The sequence below is a fragment of the Alternaria ventricosa genome (genome assembly GCF_023758065.1).
Source record: "Alternaria ventricosa strain BMP 2768 chromosome Unknown scaffold_6, whole genome shotgun sequence".
NCBI classification, from domain to species: domain Eukaryota; kingdom Fungi; phylum Ascomycota; class Dothideomycetes; order Pleosporales; family Pleosporaceae; genus Alternaria; species Alternaria ventricosa.
Genome location: NW_026055686.1, coordinates 1,197,546 through 1,210,945, shown reverse-complemented (window position 1 = coordinate 1,210,945; position 13,400 = coordinate 1,197,546). Strand labels below are relative to the sequence as shown.

At 52.3% G+C, this 13,400-nt stretch overlaps 6 protein-coding genes across 6 annotated transcripts; 2 read left to right on the top strand and 4 right to left on the bottom strand.

Annotated features, from left to right (window-relative positions):
* Positions 1–529: 529 nt before the first annotated feature.
* J4E93_004493 (uncharacterized protein) lies at positions 530–2,358 on the bottom strand (the record flags this gene model as incomplete). The annotated part of the gene is made up of 4 exons (XM_049342421.1): positions 530–730; positions 909–1,046; positions 1,099–2,093; positions 2,160–2,358. The coding sequence occupies 4 exons, from the start codon at positions 2,356–2,358 to the stop codon at positions 530–532; spliced, it is 1,533 nt and encodes a 510-aa protein (XP_049200573.1).
* A 1,389-nt stretch (positions 2,359–3,747) lies between these two features.
* On the bottom strand, positions 3,748–4,824 carry J4E93_004492 (uncharacterized protein; the record flags this gene model as incomplete). The annotated part of the gene is made up of 2 exons (XM_049342420.1): positions 3,748–4,592; positions 4,650–4,824. 2 exons carry the CDS (start codon positions 4,822–4,824, stop codon positions 3,748–3,750), a joined length of 1,020 nt encoding a protein of 339 aa, XP_049200572.1.
* A 294-nt stretch (positions 4,825–5,118) lies between these two features.
* J4E93_004491 (uncharacterized protein) lies at positions 5,119–7,285 on the top strand (the record flags this gene model as incomplete). Its single annotated transcript, XM_049342419.1, has 2 exons — positions 5,119–5,360; positions 5,410–7,285. 2 exons carry the CDS (start codon positions 5,119–5,121, stop codon positions 7,283–7,285), a joined length of 2,118 nt encoding a protein of 705 aa, XP_049200571.1.
* A 527-nt stretch (positions 7,286–7,812) lies between these two features.
* On the top strand, positions 7,813–9,112 carry J4E93_004490 (uncharacterized protein; the record flags this gene model as incomplete). Its single annotated transcript, XM_049342418.1, has 2 exons — positions 7,813–7,816; positions 7,965–9,112. The coding sequence occupies 2 exons, from the start codon at positions 7,813–7,815 to the stop codon at positions 9,110–9,112; spliced, it is 1,152 nt and encodes a 383-aa protein (XP_049200570.1).
* Positions 9,113–9,486: 374 nt separating this feature from the next.
* Positions 9,487–10,782, bottom strand: J4E93_004489 (uncharacterized protein; the record flags this gene model as incomplete). Its single annotated transcript, XM_049342417.1, has 1 exon — positions 9,487–10,782. One exon carries the CDS (start codon positions 10,780–10,782, stop codon positions 9,487–9,489), a length of 1,296 nt encoding a protein of 431 aa, XP_049200569.1.
* A 1,005-nt stretch (positions 10,783–11,787) lies between these two features.
* Positions 11,788–12,547, bottom strand: J4E93_004488 (uncharacterized protein; the record flags this gene model as incomplete). The annotated part of the gene is made up of 3 exons (XM_049342416.1): positions 11,788–11,961; positions 12,056–12,178; positions 12,233–12,547. 3 exons carry the CDS (start codon positions 12,545–12,547, stop codon positions 11,788–11,790), a joined length of 612 nt encoding a protein of 203 aa, XP_049200568.1.
* Positions 12,548–13,400: the final 853 nt, after the last annotated feature.

The window sequence follows — 13,400 nt, the reverse complement described above, 5'->3', positions numbered from 1 at the left end:
CTTTCAGGTTTTTCTCTGTCGCTCATCAACCGCGGCAACAGCCTTGCTAGGCTGACACGCGAGGGATTTACCGGTGGCAACTTGTCTGCTCCATCGCCTTGCATACTGCAAGCCAGAACCCATGATGAGGCGGGCTGAGGACAACGTGGGACGGCACAATCCGCGGAAGCTTCGGCTGGCCGCCACGGTATTCCAGAAGGTGTAGATTGCAACTCGGAGCGCCACCACAGCTTCTCACAATATACCATACTTCGTCTATGCATTGCGATGCTCGCTAGACCTAGCAGCTGCAGCAACAGGGTAAGTACTTTTTACTTTACGATTGGGCTGTTATCTGCCAGCTCACATCGGGCCTATGATACCTTGCAGTTCCACTCCGCTACTGCACGTTACCATGTCAATCTCTTCCTCGATTGCTCAACTACTCTATCTGTCATTCCAAGTATAGCAACCGACAATCACAGTCGCACCCAGAACCGGGTACTCAGCTACCCGACGGGCCGTCGCTGCTGCGATACGTTCCTCAACATCAGAGGCCCTGTCGCCTTACCATGACCTTGACTTGGAAATCCCTCGGCTTGACGAACCAGTAATTCGTCGTTTCCCAATCTGCAGCCTGCAAGTGGGGAGCGAGCGAAAAATCAAAGTCGCGCACCAGCATGGGGATTAGCTTGGACATTTCCAAGTGCGAGATGTGTCTCCCGATGCACGTTCGTGAGCCTAGACCAAACTGTTGCCACTTTTGTTAGCCGCTGTCCATCGTGAGAGAAAAAGAGATGAAGGATTTGGTGAGGCTGGCTGAGATGGCGAAAGAGGTAATGGTGAACGAGTGGCGTTACGTTTGTGGAAACGACGAGGCAGCAGTCGGCAGAAGCCAAGCAAGGTGACATTCGGGTGCTACAACTTACCGGCATCCAGTTGCGGTCCATGAGACTAAGCTTCTCTTTATCGGAGCTGAGCCAGCGCTCAGGTCTAAACACGTTTGCGTCAGGGCCGAAAACAGACGTGTTGCGGTGAGCCACCCAGGAGTTGATTCCGACAATAGTCTACACAAGCAGTCAGCCTAGAGAACGCGATTTGACATGCACGGCAACTTACGCCCTCGGGAAAGAACTGATCACACATACTCGCACCTCCAACGGGTACCACACGCTCAAGTGGCAGGCCAGTGGCGGGGTGCATTCGCAGCGCCTCCTTCATGACGGCTTGGAGATACGGCATTTCTTGACTTTCCTTGAACGTGATGTAGTGTCCAATCTTGCCTTCGCGCTGCCGCTCGTCGATCTCCTGACGCAGAGTCTCGAATGTTTGCGGGAACTTGAGTAGGTAGTAGAGGATTGCGGAGAGACTGATTGCTGTAGTATCTGAACCAGCGACCATGTTCGATACGCAACCCATGCTGAGATGGTACATTGTAAACGCCTTGGGGTCATCTGCATTCTTCTTGAAGAATTTGGAAAGGAAGTCCATGCTCGTCTTGCCTTCCTCAATGCCATCGACAGGAATGGCTTTGGTCTGTTCTTTCTCGTGTTCCGCAATGCGCTCTTGCGTGAACTTCATGACATACGCCCTCCCAGTGCCTGTCGGACCAGCCAGCCAATTTCGGATGGGAAAGAGATATTTGTGCAGCCAGGAGAAGATACCCGTAAAGGTAGCGTACCACAGATGATCTTCGAGAGCCGCAATCACGCCACGGATATCCTCACCCCTATCCAAAAAGCCCAGTCGCTTCGAGTATGTGATCAATCCAATAACATCGAAGGCGTAGCATTGAAGCCAATGCCCCATGTCGGCATACACGCCTGCGCTCGCTACCTCCTGGAGGCGCTGGCTGAACAGGTCTGCGCACTCGTCGACGTACGGCTCGTAGCTGACAAGCGATGACATGGTGTATGCGCTCTGGTATTGTCGGCGATTCTCGCTATGTCTAGGTATGGATTGGTCGGCGAAGAGAGACCACTGCGAGGGCGAAGGGTTCTGCCAGGTTGCGTACCACGAAGACTTCGGGAATTTGGCGCCATGCCCATAGATAGTCTTCTGCGCATCGGGAGAGGATAGTGAGTATCGATTCGGACCGTAGCGGACTATCTCGCCTGTGGTAGGAGTGTAAGTATGGGTTTCGAGAAAAACCAGGAAGAGGCCTGTAAGGGTCAACTCACCGTGCTTTCGATGCAGCTCAATGTTGTCTTGTTCAAAGGCCCCTCTTCTAACTCTCCAAAGATACCACAGGTCTGTGAACCGCGTTGCGGCTGGTCCAGGCACATTTCGCAGTGGTGAAGAGACATTCTTCAAGAACGGAAAGAGGACGCGCGCGACAAGTGCTACGACAGCTGCGAAAGCAAGAACTTCGGAATGCATGTTGACAATCTCAGTCACATATACAACAGCAATCTATTCGCGATGTGCTCTTATAGCTTCCGCGACGCATCTCGCGCGATCTGCTACATGTTTAGGCTCGTCCGAAGATTCGTTGTGCGGGGAAGCGATGACGCGCGGAGAAGGAGCGGATGGCGGGAGCGGGATGTGGAGCGGAGCCTAGCATGCTCGTACGAACACTCGACGGAGTCTGGAGACCTCACATCATTTGCGTTCAGCATGAACTAGCCATTTCGCGGTTGAAAGAAAATATATCGAACCGCGTTGTTAGGTGAATGGGATTGGTGTAGACATCGGTGTCGCGTAGCCGAGGTAAACGCGTACTTGACACGAACTGCACCCGATGAAGAAACACCACTATTCTACCATATCAGCAACAAATTGCACCTGGAGTTTCTGCGTGTCTTCAACCTTTTCATTTTGATGGGGAGTCTGCGAGCAACTTGATGAACCAGTCCGGCCTCTCAAGGTCTCACCAACCATCTGAGCCATTGCTAGACTCGCCCTTTCCATTGTGATCGCGTCACAAAAACTTCGTGTCGCACATCTACGAGTATTCAAAGCTCTACTTCAAGTCCGATTCGTTAGTACATACCACGGCATTTGCACATTGGCCCAGACGAGCGGAATACCACTCACAGAGTACACACTCTTCTCCACATTCCGACATTGAAGCCGAATCAGACACAGATCTCGAAAGTATGCTCATACGCGGTAAGCATCGGGTCAGCTGGGACCGAACACGTTGAGATGCCTGTTCTGGTGGTCGCGCCATCGGGAAGGTGCGATTGCTCAACTCTTTACATCTATAGAGCCGGACTGGATTTCCTCATCACAACTCTGAGGTCTCATCCCGCAGCAACAAGCCAGCGGCAACGCTTTTTAGATACATTGAAACAGTCCCGAAGTCGTCTATCCCCACTCGAAAGTTCATGCAGCTCGTGCCGACCCAGTGACGTTTTGTTTAGGCGGCAGCAGCAGCAAAGACAGGCATCCAGTTGGCTTCTATACCAGTGGCACATTGTACCTCGTGTGAAGTTAATATCCTAGACTACTTGCCGCATTTTTATGTTTTGGTATTTCCCAGGTGAAGGCTCCTCACCAAGTGTGAGCACAGGTGCAGAAGGTACTACCCAGACTTGCTGACTCGCGATCATCCGCGGGGCCTTGGACTCAATAGCTATGAAAATCGATTTAGGTATGACAATGTTCCCAGCTTAGCGTACTTGCATGTTCGCTGAACTGCGGTTTTGGGTACTCAGGCGTAAGTGCTACGATGAGCAACTCATGAGTGATGACCAAATCAAAGCGCCAAAGTAATTTGTGATAGCTAACGTAGTGAAAGGTATCGGTTTTGTATCATGTACATATCTAGAAGGCGAGCTGCCACATGTCGGTCAGACGCTCGTTATTCTCACCAAGCCCACCATGAATGATGATGCTGTCATTGCCACTCTCAGCCTTGACCACATCAGCATCAAACCAACCACGGGGGTCAGGAGTACCATCACTACCATCGGGATGTAGTTGAGTCCACCACTTCTCGCTAATGTCATAGATCCAGACGTCTTTCAACATCTTGCCTGCATCGGCATGACCGAGTGATGAAGGGTCATGTTCTCCGAAGAGAGTAAGGAGCTTGTCTTTTCGAGCTAGCTTGACTGGCAGAAGAACACAGACACTGCGAGCTTCAGGTCCATCGTTGCCATCCGCTTTGAATGTGTCAGTCGACCAAGTATTGTTGGCAAGGTCGAAGACGTCGATACTACCGCCCTGCTCCGTGGTTCCATCAAATCCATTCATCCTGTAAAGCTTGCCACCACTGTAAGTAATGGAAGTTCCTCCTCGATGTGGCGCCGGAGCGTCGGGGGCTTGTTTCCAGGTACGATCGTTGATGTTGAACATCCACAAATCTGAGAGACGGCCACTTGCGGGACATCCAGCATGAAGGAAGAAGGTGTCGTTGCCATCGCTAGTAGAGCAGTGGTAGCTGCGAGCTGGTGGATATGGCGCAGATGAATCAGCAGGCGTGATCTTGGACCAGGCTGAGCTTGCAGGGTCGAAGCACCACACTGCGCCATCCTCCTCTATCGGGGCCATGTCGATGCCACCCCGGCCAGAGAAAAGATACATTTTTCCATTGAGTACAGCTGAAGCACTTCCAACACGGGGAGTGGGCGCTGAAGAAACTGCTTTCGTTTCCAAACTCTTTACATCTGTGGCGTCGTTAGTGCTGTACCTTGATGGCCTACTACAATGAGGGGAAGCAATACCAGACTTGAGCGAGAAAATATCGACTTTATCATCCAGCGGCTCCCTTGGCTTCACCTCACCACCGAAGATGCAGACATGATCGTCGATAACGGAAAGGACTTGAGAAGATCGGCGCAGACGTTCGTCGTCGAGAAGACGCTTCCAAGAGCCTTTGAGCGTACTGATGGGCATCATAGGCATCGTGGCAATCTGTGAACTTTGAACTGGAACGGACAGTAATTGATTGTGTAGAACTTGTAGTCCTAGATTAGTGATATATAGCTCAGACCAAAATCGAGGATTGCGTCATGTGCGGGTGGTAATACACCTGCTGTTTGCAGTGACATGCCGGTGAATCTCCCAAGGTGGAGAAGGGGCTAGGCAAATGGGGCTAGCGTCGAACGCAGGGATCGTCATCGCCCTAGCTCCTTCCAAAAGTTCGCGACCATCGCATTTGACGCGCGAACACATGCGCCTCAACACGCCATCATGAGGCTTCGACTGACGGTCCAGCGGAATGGCCTACCTGCCGCCAACATACTATGGAGCGTGCCCGAGACGAACAGCACTCAGGCATACACCATTACGCGTCTGCTCGAGGATGTCAACCACATTATCCCGCTAGAGGCAGAGCACTGGGGCCTGGAGCACTATGTCGTCGAGGTGGGCGGCTTCGAGTGCCTGCACTTTATGCCCGTTGCGAATGCGCTCAAAGAAGACGATCATGTCTCGTATGTAATTCTAGAATCTCTACACTGATATCTGCTAACAGCCTACCAGCATCCGCCCACTCATGACTGCCGAAGTGCGCGCGCGCACCCTCACCGGCCGTGATCAAATATCAGACGGAGGCCAACATCTCGTCGATGGCGTTCCCTTCGGTCGACCCTACCTGCGACAACCAAATCGACCTGCTGTTCGCATACCTCCGCGCAAACGACGCCGACTGGACGATGGGCGGCCCGACGACGATACTGAAGCTGTGGGACTTCTTACGGAGCATGGAGAATCACCCGAAGCGCGCGACGATGTTGCGACGCTGAACGGTCACAAAGGGTCGGGGAATAAAGCATCAAGGTCACAACGGGCACTCAGGTCGGTGCAGTTCAAGCAGCCAGAGATTGATGATTCGGACGACAGCGAGGAAGACGATGATGATTTTGCACCCGAAGAAGCAGAGGAGGATGCTTCCTCTTCACACGACTCGGAGTCGGACTCAGACTCGGATTCCGACTCAGAGGCAGACGCAACGGCAAAGGCAAAGGCAGATGCAAAATCGGACGCGTCGTCTAGCGCCTCAGATACTTCGGATTCCGATTCAGACACAGACACCTCAAGCGATTCCGACTCCGACTCCGACGATAGCGACGCAAGCTCCCCGCCCGATGTCTTGTCTTCCAAAGACGGTCGCAAGACCAAAGCAGCCACAACGCATGTACCCCCCGGAGATGGACTCAAAGCTACAAAGCTGAGGAACTCGCGACGTACAAGAGCTAATCGTCTGCGTAGTCTCAAGGCGTCGGGCAAGCTCCCCGAAACCGCTACGTTCAGTGACCTGGCCGCCTACGAAGAAGGCAGGTATGGTATGGATGAGGAAGAACCTCAACACACACAACCTTTTGCCAAATCTCAAGGCAAGAGAAAAAGGTTAGACGAAGATGAGCCCGCAGAAGAGGTCGCGGAAGACATAACAGAGCTGGAGCGAAGGAAACGGGACCTGATGGCGAGGTTCGGAGAAAGCACAGAAGCGATGGCACCAGTGGGCGAGGCCATGCAGCCAACGACCTCGGTCGTCGAGAAGGCCACTATCACCCCAGTGGAAGAAGAGCCACCAGCGAAGAAAGAGCCTACTTCCAGAAGAATGCGACCAGACACCCGCGCCATTGGTCGGATACTTGCTCGACAGGCTGGACCTGTTCGGAAGACAAAAGCAAAGGCACCGACACCTGAGCCTGAGGAGTGGTCGAATCCTGATTTCTGGAAGACACGGATCAATCTCTCGGCATTTGAATGCTGGGAAGAGGATTTTGAGCTCAGCGCTCCACCCTTTCCGTTTCAGCAGCACTGGGATCCAGCCAGCAAGCTTATGCATGACAAGGCTAGGAAGAAGAAGCAAAAGAGGCGGAGTAATGTGCAGCAGGAGGCAACGCCAGTAGAAGAGGAGGAGGAGGAAGAAGAGAAGATCATCTTAGACTACGACGATGCTCCCATAACGAACCCCGACTCTGAGTCCATCAACGCAGCCGTCGAGGACCAGTTGCGTCAAGATGTCGCAATGGCTGCGCAGTCTGATCTGCCACCACTTCCTGAAGACATGAGCACCCTGCCAGATCTCACGTCGTCCGACATGAAGGCTGGTGCTGTCATCGCCTGCAAATTCTTTACTGTAAATCCCGTCACCGTTACACCCGAGATTAGCGGATACAAGACAGCTACCGTAGAGCAAGAAGGCGACTCAGGCCCTGGCGCGGGTACGATCCAGCTCAAGATTGCTTTGCGCGATCTCCCAAAGAGGGAGAAGAAGTTTGACAGCAAGGGCAATCGCATCTACAACGCGGCCGATGCTCTCCTCATGGAAGAGGACGACGAGGATGAGGGCTTGTGGGAAGGCTCCTTTGGCGAGCTTCTAGAAGCGAAGCTTGTGAAGGCTGCGTAAGTGATACCACGAGGCATGTGTCGTTGCTTGGTCGACCATTCGTGTGGATATCGGCCAGATGTAATACCCTGTATACTGCTTCATCGTACGTGTTTCAATATACCCAATTTCATCTACTTTTGACATTTGGATATGTGCACGGTCCGCGAATCCGAGTGTGTTGTGGTGAACTGGGGTTTGGTGAGGTTACCCCACCAAACGTCATGCAAACCCCTCCAGCACGCCAGGTCCAGAAGCTGCAGAGCTGACAGCCACCGGCACTACTCACTACCACGGGATAAGTTTCCCATGGCGAGCGTCTCATGTACACAGGGTCTTTGCCTGCGTTTGATGTTTCCTACACGCCTTCGCCCGCGGTGCGATTTCCCTTCGGAGCAAGTTGCCCGCGCACGCTATTCCTCGGCGCCCCCAATTCAGGGTCTTAGCCCCAAAATTGTAACTGCCGTGGCCCACTAGCTTCATGATTAGACGCGGACGGGTACGTTATGCCATGGAGAGCGACGAGGCCGTGTACAAATTTTCGGCAGATGCGTCCCGTCTCGTCATCTTATTGCTAAGCCTCTAGCCAAACTACAGCATCATCGTGGCTGACAGACAAAGTATCGCATAGCAAAAACCACCACATCTCATGTAAGTGCTGATGCCGCGATAGTGCCACGACATGCTAACCGTCGTACAGAACTAGACACAATGCCTCTTCCCACTGGTGTATATCGGGCCGACCACGTCGGCTCCTTCCTCCGACCCAAAGCCGTCCTCGAAGCGCGAACAAAGGCAGCCAACGGTGAGATCACCGCCGACGAGCTCCGCAATGTCGAAGACGAACACATCAAATACGTCGCAAAGAAGCAGATAGAGAGCGGTCTGCGATCCATAACCGACGGCGAGTTTCGACGCGCATACTTCCATCTCGACTTCCTCAAGCACGTCGAAGGTATCGAGGAGAAGGGTCAGGTGGGAAACATCAGGCACAAGGATGGCTTCTCGCCACCAACACTGGTCGTAAAGGGAAAGCTGGCCCATCCCGAAGCCATCCAGGTTAAGGACTTCCAGTTCCTTGAGCAAGCGATCAAAGAGAACGGCGGTAAGGCGAGCACAAAAGTCGCCATCCCATCGCCAACAATGGTGCACTTCCGTGGTGGACGCGCCTCCATCGACATCTCCGCATACCCCGACCTCGATGTCTTCTTCGAGGACCTCGCGCGCGTATACCAGGAGGAACTAGACAGCCTGTACAAGGCCGGCTGCCGCTTCGTCCAACTCGACGACACCAACCTGGCCTACCTGTGCGACCCCGACATGCGCAAAGCCGCCGAGCAAGAACGCAACGAAGACCTCAGCACCCTCCCCCGCAAATACGCCGAACTCATCAACAAGGCCATCGAGAAGCGACCTGCAGACATGAAGATCGGCATTCATCTCTGCCGTGGCAACTACCGCTCCAAGTGGTTCGCTTCTGGCGGCTACGAGCCCGTCTCCGAAGTCCTCTTCAAGGAGCTCAACGTTGATGCTTACTTCCTCGAGTACGACGATGCGCGATCTGGCGACTTCTCCCCGCTGCGCCATCTGCCCGAGCACAAGGTCGTTGTGCTCGGTGTCATGAGCAGCAAGAAGAACACCCTAGACGACAAGGAGGAGATCATCAAGAGGCTACATGAGGCGGCTAAGATTGCCCCCAAGGGTCTCGATCAGCTTTGCGTCAGCCACCAGTGTGGATTCAGCTCCACAGCTGAGGGTAACGAGTTGACGGAGGAGGAGCAATGGGCCAAGGTCAAGCTGAGTGTAGAGATTGCCAAGCAGGTCTGGGGCGATGACATTAGCAAGTAAGAAGAGTCTTGTTTCGGTTGGGGGAGTTTGTGGTGCTGGTACTGAGATGAAAGCATGAGTACGGTGTTGTGTAAAAGTGGTCTGATCAGGTCTCAACGACTGATCCATGTATGTATTATGAAGTAACGGTTCAACCCCAGTGAAATTCAATGTATCAAATATAACAACATTGCCCTGTCGTCGCATACTACTGACACAACGAATGGGTGAAAGTAGGAGGCCTTCTGCTCTGCAGTTTATAGATCTCGTATGGTATGACTTCCATTTGCCATAGTAATAGCTACGTGTTGAGCTTTTACTTAGAAGGTAAGTATGAGATCTAGCTCATCTTGCTACCCTAACCACAAACTGTCAAAGATGTTGCCTTTGCTGTTTCAGTTCCCTTCTGCCTCTACAGCATACCTCTGTAAGTCGCTCTCATACGTTTCTCTCATCAACCCCAGAACATCAAAAAAGCAGACTTCGAAGTACTTTGGACGACGATACAACTGATTTGCGCGCACGCGAAGAACGTGAAAGTGGGTTATCATAGCATCGAGTAGCACATTGACGTTGTCATTATAGGCGTAGTTCCCGCTCTTGTTTGCGTGGCGGTTACGGCAAGCGTGGGGAAGTACGGTCGGTGTGAGAGGCCCGCGTTTCTGGTAATTGCAACCGATGTAGATGTGCCAGAGCGGTAGCTTCCTCAATCCCTGGTATATTGACTTCCATGATCTATCCGTTAAGGTCACTCCAATTGCCTCGAAAGACACCAGATTCTCGGCGCGATTGAGAAATCCCCGGAGTCGGCTACCGCTTAGGTACAGATCGGAAAGCTCCAGAGATTGCAAATGCTCATACGAGCGGGCCATTATGTGTTTAGAGAAGAGACTTTCGCAGCCGTGACATATACGAAGCTCGGGCATGTCATTGCATCCTTGGAGTTGTAGGCGTTCAACACCAGTAGTGGCAGCAACAACCTCTAATACATCCGGATGGACCGGGCGCACATTCTTGATGTGAGCTCCAACTTCGCGACTCTTTGCAACATCTTTACCGTAAGCCTTTGGTGTTAGGAAGATAGCTTTCTTGATCCAAGGTCGAAACTCCGACAATGAGTCTGCAAACAGCTCCCATTCGGGCTTCCGAGAGTTCTCGAGCCAGAGGTAGACAAAGGCGATCTTCTCTGGAAATCGCGACAACTGCAAGGCTCGCAGTACAGTTGTCTGCTCGCCGACGATGCAATTTCCATATGGTAGCTCCAGTTCGATGAAAGAGTCCGCGAATCGTAGTTGGCGGAAACATTGGGCGAGCATATGGGCGGCTTCACCAGATCTCACAAAGCTCTGCTCGTCCTCGTATAGCAGATACCACTCGTAGTCGCTTATCGTCGTGGGTTTGGTGAGCGCGCATAGATTTATGTGCGCCATTCGACTGCGGAAGGCGGGGATACGGGACAAGTGTAGGAAGAGAGCAAGCGACGACGGCTCGAGATCAAAGCAGCATTCCTGGAGGCCATACCGAATGCTTGCGTCGAATTCCGTTCTAGCGTAGATGGCTTTGCATGTCGATCGCAGCGATCCAAAGTCTCTGTTCTTGTATGAATACTTGTCGTTGTTGGTACCCGACGCTCGTCCGAGGAAGCGACATACTCGGCTGAGGAGCTCTACTGGAAGCTCGATCAAGTCCATTTTGTGTTTTCGCTGGTGGTATGATCCAGAATATTGCCCTATGTACTCTCCAGAGGGTCAGCCAAATGATGCTAGGTTGAGGGATGTTGACCGAACGTAGAGAGCCAGAATTATTGTAGTCCCGGGGCCAAAAGCAGCCGCTGCCTAGGTGATAAAGCCTGTCCGTGCGCACACGATGACTCCATGATTTGGTCAAACCATCAGTGAATATTGTCGACTATTCTGGAGTTGCTCTACGAGTTACGGTCATGAGGATGCAGCCTAAGCTCTCAAATCTGTCTGTCATGCGCGCACTGGTAACACTATGTGACCGTGTATCAAAGGAATACGACTGAACCTGGAGAACACGCATGATATCCTTCAGGTGCATGTGCAGAGAGATGAAGAGAGAAGGAGCAGCCAGGAAGAGCGGAGGGGCTGATGTCACGGCGCCAGGCCGGAAGGGAATGCCGCTCTTTCCTTACTTGCACTTGAGCAGGCATTCCATACACAAACTACTAAAAAAAAAACACGGAAACTAGACATGGAAACTATGTTTGTCTGTGCTTGCGTCGCTGGCTTCACATCAAGGACCCATGGTCCGAGGGAAATGTTCTCCCGTTTTCCGGCGCTTCTATCGACGTCAGCAGCCACACGTTCCCGCAAGTGCGCTGACGCATGCTAAGTAGCAAACATAGAAAGATGTTCCCGAGATGAGACTCGCTAGAAGTGCGCTAGAGGTAAGCTTCTACGACTTGTACACAGAGGTAAAGAATGGACACACAATGCTCATGTCGTGATGATAGACTTTTGGGACGAAAGTGACTTTACATTAATTATGCAAACGACTGTAGAGTGTAGCTGTGAAACCGAAACATGTCCAACCATGTAGTAATGACTGTCCTGAGACCTTCCAAAGCTCTACAAATATTGCCATCGTCCTTGACACTCCTCCTCTCCTCCACCCACAGATATCGCTCAGCCTCAAGGGCTATCGACCTTACAGTCCCCGGATTCAGAGGCTATTTAAGCAGCAGCGTTCTCGCCGCGGGCAAACCTGAGGTTCCTCTTGGTGATGCCGTCGGTAATGCCCTGGTACTTGGCGATGCAAATATCAAGAGTTCCGGTCAAGGACATTGCTTCTTTCTGGAGGTCTGCGGCGCGGGCCTCAAAGGTATCGATCAACATGAACGCAATCGTCTGTAAAATGCGGTTAGTCATCTGGCCATTGGATAACTTTTGACTCGAATCCGGTAAGGGGTGGATGCTACGCCCTGCGAAAAGAAAGACTTACGTCCACGACCTGCTCGATCTGCCTGAGTACGGCGGAGACTGGCTGACCGATGAAAGGAACAGTCTGGAACAGACCAGCCTTGCCAATAAGGATGTTGAGGAGCGCTTGGTGAACACGGACAAACTGTTTCTCTGCGTAAGCTACATATAGATCTCAATGGGATCAGACAATACTAACCTCGCGGAAGGCCTCAAAGACAGCATCGGTAGAAGCACCTGCGGGCTCTCTGGGCATGCCCTGCATCTGGGCGATGGCGGTGGTGGCGGTCGTCACAATGTCTGAGAAGCCGAGGATGATTTTAGGAAACGGTCCCTGTCCGATCAAGACCAACGGTCCATTGACGACGCTGATCGATTGAGCTGGTGACTGCAGCGCCTGGCTCTTCTGCGTGATTGACTTGATGTTGGTGACAACCTCAGCGGGCGTGATAGCAGCCGAGATAGGCACGGAGAAGGCCAAGGCGGCGGTGAAGAAGTTGCGGAATGAGACCATGATTGCGGTGGTAAGAAGCTGTGAAAGCGGTTGTTGGTGGTAGATGGTAGAAGTGAGGAGTGATGATTGCAGATGAAGGTGTGCGATACCTTCTTTTCATGGGAGACTGCGGTGTCTTTATACCCGACGTGCGATGTAGCCAAGCTCGAGTCAACGAAGCAAATGCTTCCCGTAGTCCTGAACGACAACTAGGTTCGCTGATCCTCCTGTACACCGCGTTGAGATGCCAATCAAGCCCGTAACCCAGAAGGTGGGGGATGTAGTGTACGCCACTGTCGAAAGAACAAAGTTTAATGACAGGTGAGGCTATGCACTACAACCCACTTTGTCTTGACCGAATGCACTCAGATATTTGCATGTAGGCCTCTGGATCAGTCGGCGAAAGTTTCGTGGACGTTGATCATAAGAGGTCCTTGACAGTAGTATGGCATAAGTTGACATGCTTCATCATATCGTGTTGAAGCAGCTTTCAACTATCGTCGGTAACCACTCTGCTCTCAGCATTGTGGTTGATGTTACCTCACAGTGATCATCGACAGGGTCTACCGAGCTCGCCTCTGGCAGAGAGATCTGCCATGATCCATCGCCGAGTGGGGCTTTTGCGGCTGAATCTGCACATGGCATTGCGATCATCGATTTCCACTACTCTCATCTAATACATGATCAACAATTTACTCCCAGTGGATCAAGAGACGCCGTATTGGGTAGAGAGCACTAACCGATCTCAGGGCTAAGGGGCTCATGTCACTTCCCAACTTGCAGGGTGAGCTCAGACTACCCCAATCGCTTCACCGCGCCAAGATTAGCCTTGCAGTAGCATAGTAGATCGCTACCTTCTGTGAACAAGGCTTCT